Consider the following 15,356-nt stretch of genomic DNA (forward strand, 5'->3'; position numbering starts at 1 on the left):
CACAACAGTCTGTTGAGGCTGTACGGGGGATCTTTGTCTTTGTGTGTAGGTACGTACGTGTGTGTGTGTGTGTGACGTACACGCAAGAACCCCCGCCGCCGTCTTGTGTAGTCAGCAAGAGCCCGTGCGCTGTAATAGGTGTCTCCACGTTTCACCTGAAAGCCAGAACCGGATTTGATTACAGGCACAGGCAAAGGACCACCGCGTAGCCTCCGCAGCGCGCTGGGGCAAGTGCTGTTGGCGGGCATCGATGGAAAACTGGCACGAGGCGTCGGTGTTCACAGCGGCAACACGCTCGGCCGTCTTTGTCTCCCCCGGTGTTTATGTTTTTTTAAAAGCTCGGTCGACCCAGCAGAGGTGCCCGGGAACGATGTTGGCGACGAGAGAATCGGGCAAAACGTGGTCACTTGCGTCGTCACGCTCGCCGCAGCTCCCCATGCTCCCCCTGAACGTGCACGCGTGTGTGTCACACCGGTGACGATTGTCTGAACCGGTCACGGGCCTCACCTAGGTCGACTCAGCTTCGAATGAGTAGCTGGCGCGGTGGGTCAACATCGCCGCTGGGGAGACAAAGGCGGCCGGGCGTGGTGCTGGCCACCCACCCCCCTCGTGTGCCGTTCCGGCCCTCATAGGTGCTGCTCGCTAACAGCACTTGCCCCGACAGTCTGTTAAGGTTACACGGGGGATCACTGCATCTTTGCGCATCACCCACACAACGTGGCGGTGACGTCACCACAGCGGTTGTGCCAGGCTAGGTGCACTGCAGGGACATCACGTGAAGTGCGGAAAACTCGCTGCAGGCAGGAGGTCACGGGACAGACCCCAGGTGTTGTGGGTTAACCGAGGTGGCCGGCAGCCGCACCACACACAAAGATCCCCCGTATAGCCTCGAGCAGACTGTTGGGGGCAAGTGCTGTTAGCAAAGCAACACAGGCACACGAGGGGGGTGTGGCCAGCACCGTGCCCGGCCGCCTTTGTATCCCCAGTGGTGATGTTTACGCACCGCACCAGGTACTTATTTTTTTGGCTGAGTCGACCTAGGGTAGGGTAATGCCCAGTACCGGTGCAGATAAACATCATTGGTGATGGTGGCTGTTAGCGGGTTCGTGACGCGCCACCGCTCCCCAAGAACGTGTGCCCCCCCTCTATTCACGTTCCCCCCCCTGTGCCCCCCACTATTCACGTTCCCCCCCCTGTGCCCCCTACTATTCACGTTCCCCCCGTGCCCCCCACTATTCACGTTCCCCCCCCTGTGCCCCCCACTATTCACGTTCCCCCCCCTGTGTCCCCCTCTATTCACGCTCCACCCCCCCACCCACCTGTGTGCCCCCCACTATTCACGTTCCCGGGCCCCTCTATTCACGTTCCCCCCCCCGTGTGCCCCCCCCACTATTCACGTTCCCGGGCCCCTCTATTCGCTCACCTCCGTTTCGCGCTCCGTGCCCGCTCCCGACCAAACCCGCGCGCCGGTTTCGCTGCGCGACATGACGTCATCGCGCGACTTGACGTCATCGCGCGGTGCGAGCGATGGCGTCAGCACGCAACCCGCGGAGAGCCCCGTCAAAGACGTCACCACGCACGGAGCCCACCAGCCGACGCGCACGCGATGACGTCAGCACGCACCCAGCGCCCTCAAAGCGGCCGCGCGTCCCCCCCACCCCATCCACCCCCTACCCAAGGTGGCCGCCGCGCGTTCGACGTCGCGGCCGGGAGTCACGTGGGGCGCCCCCTCCTCCCTTCCCCCCGACTCGGCGTCGTTACCCGGGCAGCCCGCATAGAGGCGTCCTCCCTCCTCCCTCTTCCTGACGACGCCGAAGCGGCCGCCGCTCTCCCGCCAACGTTGGCGCGCCTCGAGCGCCGCCGTCGCCGCCAGGGGCTCAGGGCCCCCCCCCCTCCCGCCGCCCCCAGCCTCACCCCGGCAGCGGCAGCAGCAGCGGCGGCAGCAGCGTGCCGGGCTGCGGTGTCGACAACGCGAGGTGCGGCAGAGTCCGGTGGGTGCCGTCTCCTCGTCTCCTTGCCCGGTGGAATAATCATAAGCGGTTTGTTTAGTCTCTGTGTGTGTGTGTGTGTGTCCCTGTCTCCGTGTCCCTGTCTCCGTGTCTCTGTCTCCGCGTGTCCCTGTCTCCGCGTGTCCCTGTCTCCGCGTCCCCCTGTCTCCGCGTGCCCCTGTCTCCGCGTGCCCCTGTCTCCGCGTGCCCCTGTCTCCGCGTGTCTCTGTCTCCGCGTGTCCCTGTCTCCGCGTGTCTCTGTCTCCGCGTGTCTCTGTCTCCGCGTGTCTCTGTCTCCGCGTGTCTCTGTCTCCGTGTCTCTGTCTCCGTGTGTCCCTGTCTCCGCGTGTCTCTGTCTCCGTGTCTCTGTCTCCGTGTGTCCCTGTCTCCGCGTGTCCCTGTCTCCGTGTCTCTGTCTCCGTGTCTCTGTCTCCGTGTCTCTGTCTCCCTGTCTCTGTCTCCCTGTCTCTGTCTCCGTGTCCCTGTCTCCGCGTGTCCCTGTCTCCGCGTGTCCCTGTCTCCGCGTGTCCCTGTCTCCGCGTGTCCCTATCTCCGTGTCTCTGTCTCCGCGTGCCCCTGTCTCCGCGTGCCCCTGTGTCTCTGTCTTCCTGTCTCTGCGTCTCTGTCTCTGTGTCTCTCTGCGTCTATCTGTCTCTGTGTCTGTCTCCCTGTCTCTGCGTCTCTCTCTCTGTGTCTCTCTGTCTTTGCGTCTCTGTCTCCCTGCCTCTGAATCTCTCTCTCTCTCTGTCTCACTGTCTCTGTCGCCCTGTCTCTTTCTCCTTGTCTCTGTCTCCCTGCCTCTGCGTCTCTCTGTCTCCCCGGTAGCTGTATCTCCCCGTCTACGCCGACTCACTGTCTCCCTGTCTACGCCGGCTCGCTGTCTCCCTGCCTCTGTCTCACTGTCCCTCTGTCTCTCGGTCTCCCTGTCTCTGTCTCTCTGTCTCCCCGGTATCTGTATCTCCCCGCCTACACCGACTCGCTGACTCTCTGTCTCCCTGTCTCTCTGTCTCCCCGTCTACGCCGACTCGCTGTCTCTCTGTCTCCCTGTCTCCCTGTCTCTCTGTCTCTCTGTCTCCCTGTCTCTCTGTCTCACTGTCCCTCTGTCTCTCGGTCTCCCTGTCTCTGTCTCTCTGTCTCCCCGGTATCTGTATCTTCCCGCCTACACCCACTCGCTGTCTCTCTGTCTCCCTGTCTCTCTGTCTCCCTGTCTCTCTGTCTCACTGTCTCACTGTCTCTCTGTCTCACTGTCTCTCTGTCTCACTGTCCCTCTGTCTCACTGTCCCTCTGCCTCTCGGTCTCCCTGTCTCTGTCTCTCTGTCTCCCCGGTATCTGTATCTCCCCGCCTACACCGACTCGCTGACTCTCTGTCTCCGTGTCTCTCTGTCTCCCTGTCTCCCTGTCTCTCTGTCTCCCTGTCTCTCCCCGTCTACGCCGACTCGCCGTCTCTATGCGAGTGTCTTCCATGGCCACACACCAGCCGAGTTCAGCGGCCCCTGGGTCATCTCGTAGGCAGCAGAGCGAAGTGGAAGAATGCCTGCAGCCTGCCCCTTGAACAGGGAGGCGACAGCACGGACGACAGCAGAGAGAGAGAGAGGGGTTGGGGGAAGGGAGTTTCAGACATTGGGGGCAGCAGAGGAGAATGAGCGACCTCCCGCTGAGAGAAAGTTTGTTGACGGTTGGAGCCGATGCAAAGTCACGTGGAGTGGCAGCGTCAACGCGTGCACGTCGCCAACACGGGAAGCCTTGGCTGCTGGAGCAGAGTGGGGTGAGAGGGGAGAGGTAGGAGAGTGCGTGGAGTAGAGTGAGATGAGAGGGGAGAGGTAGGGGAGTGTGTGGAGGGGAGTAGAGTGAGGTGAGAGGTAGGGGAGTGTGTGGAGGGGAGTGGGGTGAGAGGGGAGAGGTAGGAGAGTGCGTGGAGGGGAGTAGAGGGAGAGGTAGGGGAGTGTGTGGAGGGGAGTGAGGTGAGAGGGGAGAGGTAGGGGAGTGTGTGGAGGGGAGTGAGGTGAGAGGGGAGAGGTAGGGGAGTGTGTGGAGGGGAGTGAGGTGAGAGGGGAGAGGTAGGGGAGTGTGTGGAGGGGAGTAGAGTGAGAGGGGAGAGGTAGGAGAGTGTGGAGGGGAGTGGGGTGAGAGGGGAGAGGTAGGAGAGTGTGGAGGGGAGTGGGGTGAGAGGGGAGAGGTAGGAGAGTGTGTGGAGTAGAGTGAGATGAGAGGGGAGAGGTAGGGGAGTGTGGAGGGGAGTAGAGTGAGAGGGGAGAGGTAGGGGAGTGTGGAGGGGAGTGGGGTGAGAGGGGAGAGGTAGGGGAGTGTGGGGAGTAGAGTGAGATGAGAGGGGAGAGGTAGGGGAGTGTGGGGAGGGGAGTGAGATGAGAGGGGAGAGGTAGGGGACTGTGTGGAGGGGAGTAGAGTGAGAGGGGAGAGGTAGGAGAGTGTGTGGAGGGGAGTGGGGTGAGAGGGGAGAGGTAGGGGAGTGCGTGGAGGGGAGTAGAGTGAGGGGAGAGGCAGGCAGGGGTGAACGATGTAGGCCAAGCTGCGTGCGATCTGAGATCAGACGGAGCCAGCGGAGGGATCGGGGCAGCGTGGGTCCGGTACGCGGGCGTCGGTGGCATTTTGATTCGTCTTGGAGTTTGGAGATGAGGGACGTTGGGAGGCCGCGTGACCTGTTGAGCCGTGTCTCTGTCGTGTCTTCCAGCGGAGGCCATGGGAGACGTTTTGGACCGAAGCCGCGCGGCTTCGGTGAGTGGGGCGACCCGCACTGAAACGCACCAAACTAAACTAAACTCTTTTTTTTATTGTACCAGGTAAGTGCCCCAACTGAGCTACGTAGCTCTTTTTCAGACGCCACCCGGCCACCAATGAGAACGGCCCAACAAATCGGCTTATCACGTGGACATTTATAGCAGCAGCAGCAGCAGCCATACAATCCGAACGCACGTTGGTTCTAAATGTGGAGGGCAAAAAACCGGAGGGCAAAAAACCAGAAGGCCCGGGGAAAAATCCACGCGACCGCGGGGAGAGAGACACCGCAAACGCCAAACATAATGCAGGTGTCGGGGTCGGGATCGTACCCAGGTCCACCTGTACACCAGGCGAGGTACTTAACATCTCCTAGCCACCGTGATGATGATGATGATGATGAGAGAGAAGGAGACACGCAAACTCCAAATATACAGCAGGTGTCAGGGTCGGGATCGAACCCAGGGCCACCTGTATACCAGGGGAGGTAGTCAACATCTCCTAGCCACCGTGGCGCCCCTTGCACTGTTCCATGTGATGCTCACCAATCCGCAATACTCACCAATCATCACCTAAACCGCACCGGCCCTCGCTAGTCCCCGGCGGTCCTCAGCAATACTCGCTGATCCTCACCAATCCTCACCCTATCCTCACCAATCCTCACCGATTTTCAGCGATCCGCACTCGTTCTCAATGAAGTCGAACGCAACTAAGGCCATGTCAGTGATGGGTGGGGGCTGATGGGGAGCTGGCGGAGGCTGGTAGGGGGCTGGTGGGTGCCTGGTGGGGGTTGGTGGGGGCCTGGTGGGGGTTGGTGGGTGCCTGGTGGGGGCTGGTGGGGGCTGGTGGGGGCCTGGTGGGGGTTGGTGGGTGCCTGGTGGGGGTTGGTGGGGGCCTGGTGGGGGTTGGTGGGTGCCTGGTGGGGGCTGGTGGGGGCTGGTGGGGGCCTGGTGGGGGTTGGTGGGTGCCTGGTGGGGGTTGGTGGGTGCCTGGTGGGGGCTGGTGGGGGTTGGTGGGGGCCTGGTGGGGGTTGGTGGGGGTTGGTGGGGGCCTGGTGGGGGTTGGTGGGGGTTGGTGGGGGCCTGGTGGGGGTTGGTGGGGGCCTGGTGGGGGTTGGTGGGTGCCTGGTGGGTGCCTGTTGGGTGCCTGGTGGGGTTGGTGGGGGCCTGGTGGGGTTGGTGGGTGCCTGGTGGGGGTTGGTGGGTGCCTGGTGGGGGTTGGTGGGTGCCTGGTGGGTGCCTGGTGGGGGTTGGTGGGTGCCTGGTGGGGGCTGGTGGGTGCCTGGTGGGGGTTGGTGGGGGTTGGTGGGTGCCTGGTGTGGGTTGGTGAGTGCCTGGTGGGTGCCTGGTGGGGGCCTGTAGTGGGCCTGGTGTGGGCCTGGTGGAGGTTGGTGGGTGCCTGGTGGGGGCCTGGTGGGGGTTGGTGGGTGCCTGGTGGGGGCCTGGTGGGGGTTGGTGGGGGTTGGTGGGGGCCTGGTGGGGGTTGGTGGGGGCTGGTGGGTGCCTGGTGGGTGCCTGGTGGGGGTTGGTGGGGGTTGGTGGGGGCCTGGTGGGGGTTGGTGGGGGCTGGTGGGTGCCTGGTGGGGGTTGGTGGGGGTTGGTGGGTGCCTGGTGGGGGCTGGCGGGGGCTGGTGGGTGCCTGGTGGGGGTTGGTGAGTGCCTGGTGGGTGCCTGGTGTGGGCCTGGTGGGTGCCTGGTGGGTGCCTGGTGGGGGCCTGGTGTGGGTCTGGTGGGGGCCTGGTGTGTGCCTGGTGGGGGCCTGGTGTGGGTCTGGTGGGGGCCTGGTGTGGGCCTGGTGTGGGCCTGGTGGGTGCCTGGTGGGTGCCTGGTGGGTGCCTGGTGGGGGCCTGGTGTGGGCCTGGTGTGGGCCTGGTGTGGGCCTGGTTGGTGCCTGGTGGGGGCCTGGTGTGGGCCTCGTGTGGGCCTGGTGTGGGCCTGGTGAGTGCCTGGTGTGGGCCTGGTGTGGGCCTGGTGGGTGCCTGGTGTGGGCCTGGTGGGTGCCTCGTGGGGTGCCTGGTGGGTGCCTGGTGGGTGCCTGGTGGGTGCCTGGTGGGGGCCTGGTGTGGGTCTGGTGGGGGCCTGGTGTGGGCCTGGTGTGGGCCTGGTGGGGGCCTGGTGGGTGCCTGGTGTGGGCCTGGTGTGGGCCTGGTGTGGGCCTGGTGGGTGCCTGGTGGGTGCCTGGTGGGGGCCTGGTGGGTGCCTGGTGTGGGCCTGGTGTGGGCCTGGTGTGGGTCTGGTGTGGGCCTGGTGGGGGACTGTACGGTGACGCCGCCCGCGCTGCTGCGTCGGTGCTGCAGCTGCGGCAGGTGGAGAACCGCGTGGCGGCGCTCAGCACGAGTTCGGCCATCATGAGCCCCGTGGCCCGGCGCAAGGGATCACCGCTCGTCACGTCAACCTCCCGCAAGACGGCGCGGCGCGGTGAGCTCGCACGCCAAAACCTCGGCCACGACACGGCCAGCTCCACCATCGCCGCCACCAGCACCAGCAGCACCACCAGCACCACGACCACCACCACCACCACGACCAGCACCACGACCAGCACCACGACCAGCACCAGCACCACCAGCACCACCAGCACCACGACCACGACCACGACCACCACCACCACGACCAGCAGCACCACCAGCACCACCAGCACCACCACGACCAGCACCACCACGACCAGCACCACCACGACCAGCACGACCAGCACCACCACGACCAGCACCACCACGACCATCACCACCAGCACCACCACGACCAGCACGACCAGCACCACCACGACCAGCACGACCAGCACCACCACGACCAGCACCACCAAGACCATCACCACCACCACTACTACCAGCACGACCACTACCAGCACCACGACCACCACCACTACTACCAGCACTACCAGCATCACCACTACCACCAGCACCACCACCACTACTCCCAGCACCACTGACCACCACCACTACTACCAGCACCACTACCACAATCACCACCACAATCACCACCAACCGCCGTTGTTTCCACTTAGAGCGCCGTGACGGTGTGAGGCCGGCAGGGGCGGTGGGGGTGCGGGGTCCCCGTGGACCTCTGCGTGAGAACGTGGGGGGCGCCCCCCCGAACGCGACGCGGCTCACGGAGCAACCGCCACCCGCAAGGCAAGTGGCAGTGGGCACCGGGCAGTGAGCACCGGGCAGTGAGCACCGGGCAGTGAGCACCGGGCAGTGTGACGCTCTCCCTCCTCATTCTCTGTGTGACGCTCTTCCATCCTCTCTCTCTCTCTGTGTGAGGCTCTCCCCACTCTGTCTCTCTGTGTGATGCTCTCCCCACTCTCTGTGACGCTCTCCCCACTCTCTCTGTGTGTGACGCTCTCCCCACTCTCTCTCTGTGTGACGCTCTCCCCACTCTCTCTCTGTGTGACGCTCTCCCCACTCTCTGTGACGCTCTCCCCACTCTCTCTCTGTGTGACGCTCTCCCCACTCTCTCTCTGTGTGAGGCTCTTCCCACTCTCTCTCTCTCTCTCTGTGTGACGCTCTCCCCACTCTCTCTCTGTGTGACGCTCTCCCCACTCTCTGTGACGCTCTCCCCACTCTCTCTCTGTGTGACGCTCTCCCCACTCTCTCTCTGTGTGACGCTCTCCCCACTCTCTCTGTGATGCTTTCCCCACTCTCTCTGTGTCGCTCTCCCCGCTCGCTGTCTCTCTGTGTGACGCTCTCCCCACTCTCTCTCTCTCTCTGTGTGACGCTCTCCCCGCTCCGTCTCTCTCAGCGCTGGAAGTGGCTCCTTCTCCTCCATGCCATGGCCGTCTCCCTCTGCTGGAGGCGCCCCTCCCTCCACTCCCCCTCCTCCACCGGGAGATGACGAGGTGGGGGACGCGTCAGCGGCACCACGGTGGAGCCCGCACCGCGCCCTCCCGGGATCTGCGTTCGCCGCCAGCGGCAACGCCGATACCGGCGCCGGCATCGAGCGGCCGTGGGGAGCACTCTCCCTCACCGGTGAGTCTCGTGAGCGAGTCCCGGTGAGTCCCAGTGAGTTCCGGTGAGTCCCGGTGAGCCCGGCTCGGTTACGCCCTCCGCGAGGCACGGGGCAGTGCCAGATTCACCGACTCAAATTGATTCCCACGCTCACTCATACTCACTCACACGCACTCACTAATACTCACTCACACGCACTCACTAATGCTTACTCACACGCACTCACTAATACTCACTCACTCATACTCACTCACACGCACTCACTCATATGCACTCACTCACACGCACTCACTCACTCATACTCACTCACACACACACTCATACTCACACGCAGTCAGTCACTCACTCATACTCACTCACTCACTCACACACACTCACTCACTCATATTCACTCACTCACTCATACTCACTCACACGCACTCACTAATACTCACTCACTCATACTCACTCATACTCACTCACACGCACTCACTAATACTCACTCACTCATACTCACTCATACTCACTCATACTCACTCATACTCACTCACACGCACTCACTCATACTCACACGCACTCACTCACTCATACACACACACACTCACTCATATTCACTCACTCACTCATACTCACTCACTCACACGCACTCACTCATACTCACTCAAACACTCACTCACTCATACTCACTCACTCATACTCACTCACTCACACTCACTCACTCACTAAAACTCACTCACTAAAACTCACTCATACTCACTCACACGCACTCAGTCACACGCACTCGCTCACTCACTCACATGCACTCACTAACTCACACGCACTCACTCATACTCACTCACTCACTCACACATACTCACTCACTCATACTCACTCATACTCACTCACTCATACTCACTCACTCATACTCACTCACTCACACGCACTCACTCATACTCACTCACACGCACTCACTAATACTCACTCACACGCACTCACTAATACTTACTCACACGCACTCACTAATACTCACTCACTCACTCATACTCACTCACACGCACTCACTCACTCACACGCACTCACTCACTCATACTCACACACACACACTCACTCACTCATACTCACTCACACACACACTCATACTCACACGCAGTCACTCACTCATACTCACTCACTCACACACTCACTCACTCATTCACTCACTCACTCATACTCACTCACACGCACTCACTAATACTCACTCACTCATACTCACTCACTCATACTCACTCACACGCACTCACTAATACTCACTCACTCATACTCACTCATACTCACTCACACGCACTCACTCACTCATACTCACTCACACACACTCACTCACTCATACTCACTCACACACACATTCACTCATATTCACTCACTCACTCATACTCACTCACTCACACGCACTCACTCATACTCACTCAAACACTCACTCATACTCACTCATACTCACTCACTCATTCACTCACTCACTCATACTCACTCACACACACACTCATACTCACACGCAGTCACTCACTCATACTCACTCACTCACACACTCACTCACTCATTCACTCACTCACTCATACTCACTCACACGCACTCACTAATACTCACTCACTCATACTCACTCACTCATACTCACTCACACGCACTCACTAATACTCACTCACTCATACTCACTCATACTCACTCATACTCACTCATACTCACTCATACTCACTCACACGCACTCACTCACTCATACTCACACACACATTCACTCATATTCACTCACTCACTCACTCATACTCACTCACTCACACGCACTCACTCATACTCACTCAAACACTCACTCATACTCACTCACTCATACTCACTCACTCATACTCACTCACTCACTAAAACTCACTCATACTCACTCACACGCACTCAGTCACACGCACTCGCTCACTCACTCACATGCACTCACTAACTCACACGCACTCACTCATACTCACTCATACTCACTCACTCATACTCACTCACTCACACGCACTCACTCGCACTCACTCACATGCACTCACTCGCACGCACTCACTAACTCACACGCACTCACTCATACTCACTCATACTTACTCCCACGCACTCACTCACTCATAGTCACTCATACGCACTCACTCATATTAGCTTACTCACTCATACTCACAATCATACTCACTCACTCATACTCACTCACTCATGCTCACTCACTCATACTCACTCATACTCACTCACACGCACTCGCTCACTCATAGTCACTCATACTCACTCACTAATACGCACTCACTCATATTAGCTCACTCACTCATACTCACTCACAATCACACTCACTCACTCGTACTCGCTCACTCTCACTCACTCACTCATACTCACTCACATTCACTCACTCATTCTCACTCACACTCACTCGTACTCGCTCACTCACTCATACTCACTCACATTCACACTCACACTCACTCACTCACTCATACTTACTCACACTCACTCACTCATTCTCACTCACACTCACTCGTACTCGCTCACTCACTCAAACTCACTCACATTCACACTCACTCATTCAGCGGTGGCGCGCTAACCGCCGCACCACCGCTCCCCACACACGCACACACGACCTCAAAGACAAAGATCCCCCCGTGTAGCCTTAACGTTCACGGGAACTCGCCGCGAAGTCCCCGAAACGCCAAGCGGCCAGCAACAAACGGCACCGTTGTCGCCGGTCGTGAGAGACACCAGCGAACGTGTCGAGTCTCAAGAACCGTGCGAGGTCGCCGGCGTCGCGTCGCGCGGGCGCAAGGCGCTGGCGCGTTCCCGCAGGCCGCGCGAGGCCGCGCGAGGCCGCGCGAGGCCGCGCGAGGCCGCGCGAGGCCGCGCGAGGCCGCGCGAGGCCGCGCGAGGCCGCGCGAGGCCGCGCGAGGCCGCGCGAGGCCGCGCGAGGCCGCGCGAGGCCGCGCGAGGCCGCGCGAGGCCGCGCGAGGCCGCGCGAGGCCGCGCGAGGCCGCGCGAGGCCGCGCGAGGCCGCGCGAGGCCGCGCGAGGCCGCGCGAGGCCGCGCGAGGCCGCGCGAGGCCGCGCGAGGCCGCGCGAGGCCGCGCGAGGCCGCGCGAGGCCGCGCGAGGCCGCGCGAGGCCGCGCGAGGCCGCGCGAGGCCGCGCTCGTTCCACGCAAAGTGCTCGCCACGATGAACCGCGGCAACACCTCGCTGACCTCGTCAAGGAGCTATCAGCCATCGTCATCATCACCATCACGCGTGAACTCCGCTCATCCTCGCAGAAGCGGCAGCGGCTTTTGGCTCGGCCATCGAACAAAGGCGGTGGTCACCGCTGCATCGCGCGGCGCTTTCGGATGCGTTCCTGCGGCCGTCTGGAACGCTCTTCCCTTCCGATATTAGGAAAGCCACTGGGAGCTCCGCAACTTTTAAATAAGCATCATCATCATCATCTAGATTGAGAAACTAATTTCTTTAGAACTTATTTTCGTGTTTTAGTTTGTTATCCTTCCCCGCACCTCCGATTCTACATACGGTGGTGTGGAAGAAGTTAAGCATACATGCATTATTCACACACCTGTACACAACTATGCACACACCTACACCTGTATACATACAAAGATCTCCCGTGTAGCCTTAAAATACGAATGCACGTACAAGCACACGCACTGCTGCAGCTGTCTGGAACGCTCTTCCTTCCGATATTAGGAAGCCACTGGACCTACGCACTTTTAAATCATCATCGAGATCGAACATTAATTTCCTTAGAACTGCTTTTAGTGTTTAGTTTGTTGTCCTTCCCCCGCACCTCCGATTGGCGTGGTTGGCTACGTACGGTGGTGCGAAAGAAGTTGAACTAACATACGGTACGTCCGTACGTGCCTGCACGCAAGCGAGCGAGGTCACCGCAGGCCTCGTCGCCCCTACCTCCGACGTGGAGGGGATCGGGGGGGAGGCGTGGGGGGCGAGGGAGGAGGCGTGGGGGGCCCGTGGAGCTCTGTCCGTAGACCACGGGCGGCTCTTCCACTCCGCGCCGCCGCAAAGGATTGTGGGAGGCTGGGACAGGGCGGCCGTGTCCTCCACGGCGTTTGAGGCGGCCCCTGACCCCGGCCTCTCCCTGTCGACCATAGAGAGCCAAGGTTCGCATACACCATCGTCACCATCGCCACTACCGCCGCCATCACCGTCAACATCACCACCACCGTCATCACCATCACAATCACCATCATCATCATCACCACCGCTACCACCGTCATCACTGCCAGCCCCATCATAATCACTGCCGTCGCCACCACCATTATCATCACTTCCATTACCTTCATCGCCACCATCATCACCACCACTATCATTTTCATCTTCAGCTGTGGAATAAATAGACAAGTGGCAATGATTACAGCGATGATGTCTGTGATGGTGATGATGATGATGATTTCTGTGATAATGATGATGATGATGACTGTAATGACGCTGATGACGAAGATGATGACGATGATGGTGACATCAGTGATGGCGATGATGTCTGTGATAGTCTGTGATGGCGATAATGACGATAAGGAGGACGACGATGATGGTGATGTCTGTGATGGTGGTGATGATGGTGTCTGTGATGATGATCATGATGATGATGACTGTAATGACGATAAGGACGACGATGATGACATCTGTGACGGCGATGGCGACATCTGTGACGATGACATCCGTGACGGGCGGTGACGATGGCGACCGTCGCGATGACGACGCCGATGCCACCGTGGACGGTGCCGCCGACAGGCCCCGGCGAGGCGTCCCTGCGCGTGCCGGCCGGGGCCCCGTCCCGGCGTCCCCGCGCCCCCCGCGACGACGAGAAGCTGCGGCGCCTGAGGGAGGTGGTTAGCCGGCAGCGCGCCGAGCGGGGCGGGGGGGCGGCGGCGGCGGCGGCGGCCGGCGGCGCCGACGAGCCCCACCGGGGCGAGGAGCGGGCCGCCATCCCCGTCTTCTCCGAACCCCGCCTCCTCGCCGCCAAAGTTCGCAAAGTGGCCAGCGCTCCCCCGGCGCCCGTCTACCGAGGCGAGTGCGCGGTGTTCACGTGCGTGCCGGTGCGGGCGCGCGTCTCGCGTGTCGGAGCGCACCGACACGCGTGGCACAGGCGCCGATACTTTTGTGGTGAATGGCGGTTGTTGTTGTTGTTGTTGTTCGTGTTGGGGGGAGCGGTGGTGTAACGGTTAGCGCGCCGCGTTACAATTCCCGCTCACGGCCAACCCCGGTGAGGATTATCTGAACTTGTTCTGGGCCTCCCCTATGTCGACTCGGCCTCAGATCAGTACCTGGTGCGGTGTGTAAACATCGCCAACCCGGGGAGGAAAAGGCGGCCGGGCGTGGTTGCTGGCCTCCCACCCCCTCGTGTGCCGTGCCGTGCCGGGCCTTCACAGGTGCTCGCTAACAGCACTTGCCCCAACAGCCTGTTACAGGCTACACGGGGGGATCTCTGTTGTCGCTGTGCGGTTGTGTGGCAGGTTTTAACCAGGCGGAGTGCAGTGTGCGTGCGCCGGACGGGAGCGTCTACCGAGAGCACGAGTTCCGGGCGCTGGCGCGGGACCCCACGCAGCGGCACCGCTTCTCGCTGCTGCTTCCCTCCGGTGAGGCCCCCCGCTCTCCACCGCGCCGGCAGCAGACGCGTGATGCCAATCGGAGACATTCGCGGCGACGCTTTCGTGACGGAGGTGCGGCACAAGAGGGGCCGGCTCCCCCCTTGCGCACGTGTTTTTAATCACGGCCAAGGCAACACGCTGCTGCAGCAGCAGCAGCAGCTGCAGCATTAGTAAGCACGCGAGGACAACTCGGTTTCATGTGGTGCCATTCACAACAGCAAGGCATTAACGCGGTTAAACTTAGGAGGGATGCACAAGAGAAAATAAACGCGTCATCAGACGAGCCCCAAGAACGGAGCGTCCCCGACGGACCCGGGGCGAGGCCTTCCACAGGCGAGGCGGCCGACTACCGGACGCTCTCTCGCCCACCGGTACGCTCAAGGCGCCCGGATTTGGTGGGTCGAAGTTGCCGGACAGAGGCACGCGGTCTCGGCAGATCACCCAGATAGGATGGAGCGTTAACCTCCCCCACCCCACCCTTTCAGGGGCCTTGAAAGTCTCATACAAGAACTCGATCGTATATTTTAGCGGAAGCTAACGCGGCGAAACGAAGAATCGGTGTGACGTGCTCGCATTTCCTCACTCCGCACAAAACCCCGTTAACCAGGGCGGTCCGGCCGGCCTGTCGCGATCCTCGATCCGCTGCGGCGGGTGGAACGCGCCGCGCCGCGCGGCGCGCGCCAGGCCGCCCGTGACCGTGCGGCGCCGCTAGCCGCTAGCCGCTAGCCGCTAGCCGCCCGTGACCGTGCGGCGCTATCGTGCGCTGTCGCTGCGGTGGTTCCCAGGGGGCGAGGGGAAGGCGCCGGCGCGGAGCCCGGAGCGTGCCGGGGCGGCCCCCTCACGACGGAAGCCGGTGAGGAAGGTGCAGGCGGCGCGGGGAGGGTCCGGCGCGGGCGCGGCCGGCGCTCGGCAGGCCGGCGGCGCTCCTCCGCCCGCGGCTCGCGGTAAAGGTGAGGCCCCGCGGGGGGGGACCGCTCGCGTTTTTGTTCAAGGGCTCGTTGTGTGGTTTTTTTTTTTATTACAAACCATTTTTACTTGACCAGGTAAGGCTCCAGCTGAGCTGCTCCGTAGCTCTTTGTCAGAAGCGACCTGGCTATCACAGTTGACAGCAGCTCAACG

At 61.2% G+C, this 15,356-nt stretch overlaps 2 protein-coding genes across 2 annotated transcripts in view; one reads left to right on the forward strand and one right to left on the reverse strand.

Annotated features, from left to right (window-relative positions):
- The window catches only part of INPP5E (inositol polyphosphate-5-phosphatase E), a 36,011-nt gene extending 34,510 nt beyond the window's left edge, over positions 1-1,501 (reverse strand). Inside the window, exons 1-2 of the mRNA XM_076053193.1 lie at positions 1,424-1,501; positions 81-155 (exon numbers count right to left, since the gene is read on the reverse strand). The gene's annotated coding sequence lies outside the window, so the exon portion shown is untranslated. The remainder of the gene's footprint in view (positions 1-80; positions 156-1,423) is intronic.
- An 89-nt stretch (positions 1,502-1,590) lies between these two features.
- Positions 1,591-15,356, forward strand: part of LOC116955353 (uncharacterized) — a 60,625-nt gene continuing 46,859 nt past the window's right edge. The window contains exons 1-9 of the mRNA XM_076052943.1: positions 1,591-1,991; positions 4,678-4,721; positions 7,018-7,138; positions 7,722-7,848; positions 8,459-8,685; positions 12,504-12,749; positions 13,381-13,656; positions 14,103-14,225; positions 15,023-15,187. Of these exons, the coding sequence (XP_075909058.1) occupies positions 1,607-1,991; positions 4,678-4,721; positions 7,018-7,138; positions 7,722-7,848; positions 8,459-8,685; positions 12,504-12,749; positions 13,381-13,656; positions 14,103-14,225; positions 15,023-15,187 (1,714 nt within the window). The 5' untranslated portion in view covers positions 1,591-1,606. The remainder of the gene's footprint in view (positions 1,992-4,677; positions 4,722-7,017; positions 7,139-7,721; positions 7,849-8,458; positions 8,686-12,503; positions 12,750-13,380; positions 13,657-14,102; positions 14,226-15,022; positions 15,188-15,356) is intronic.

The sequence above is a fragment of the Petromyzon marinus genome, chromosome 59 (assembly GCF_048934315.1).
Source record: "Petromyzon marinus isolate PM22_M1 ecotype Great Lakes invasive population chromosome 59, UKy_Petmar_22M1.pri1.0, whole genome shotgun sequence".
Lineage (NCBI taxonomy): Eukaryota > Metazoa > Chordata > Hyperoartia > Petromyzontiformes > Petromyzontidae > Petromyzon > Petromyzon marinus.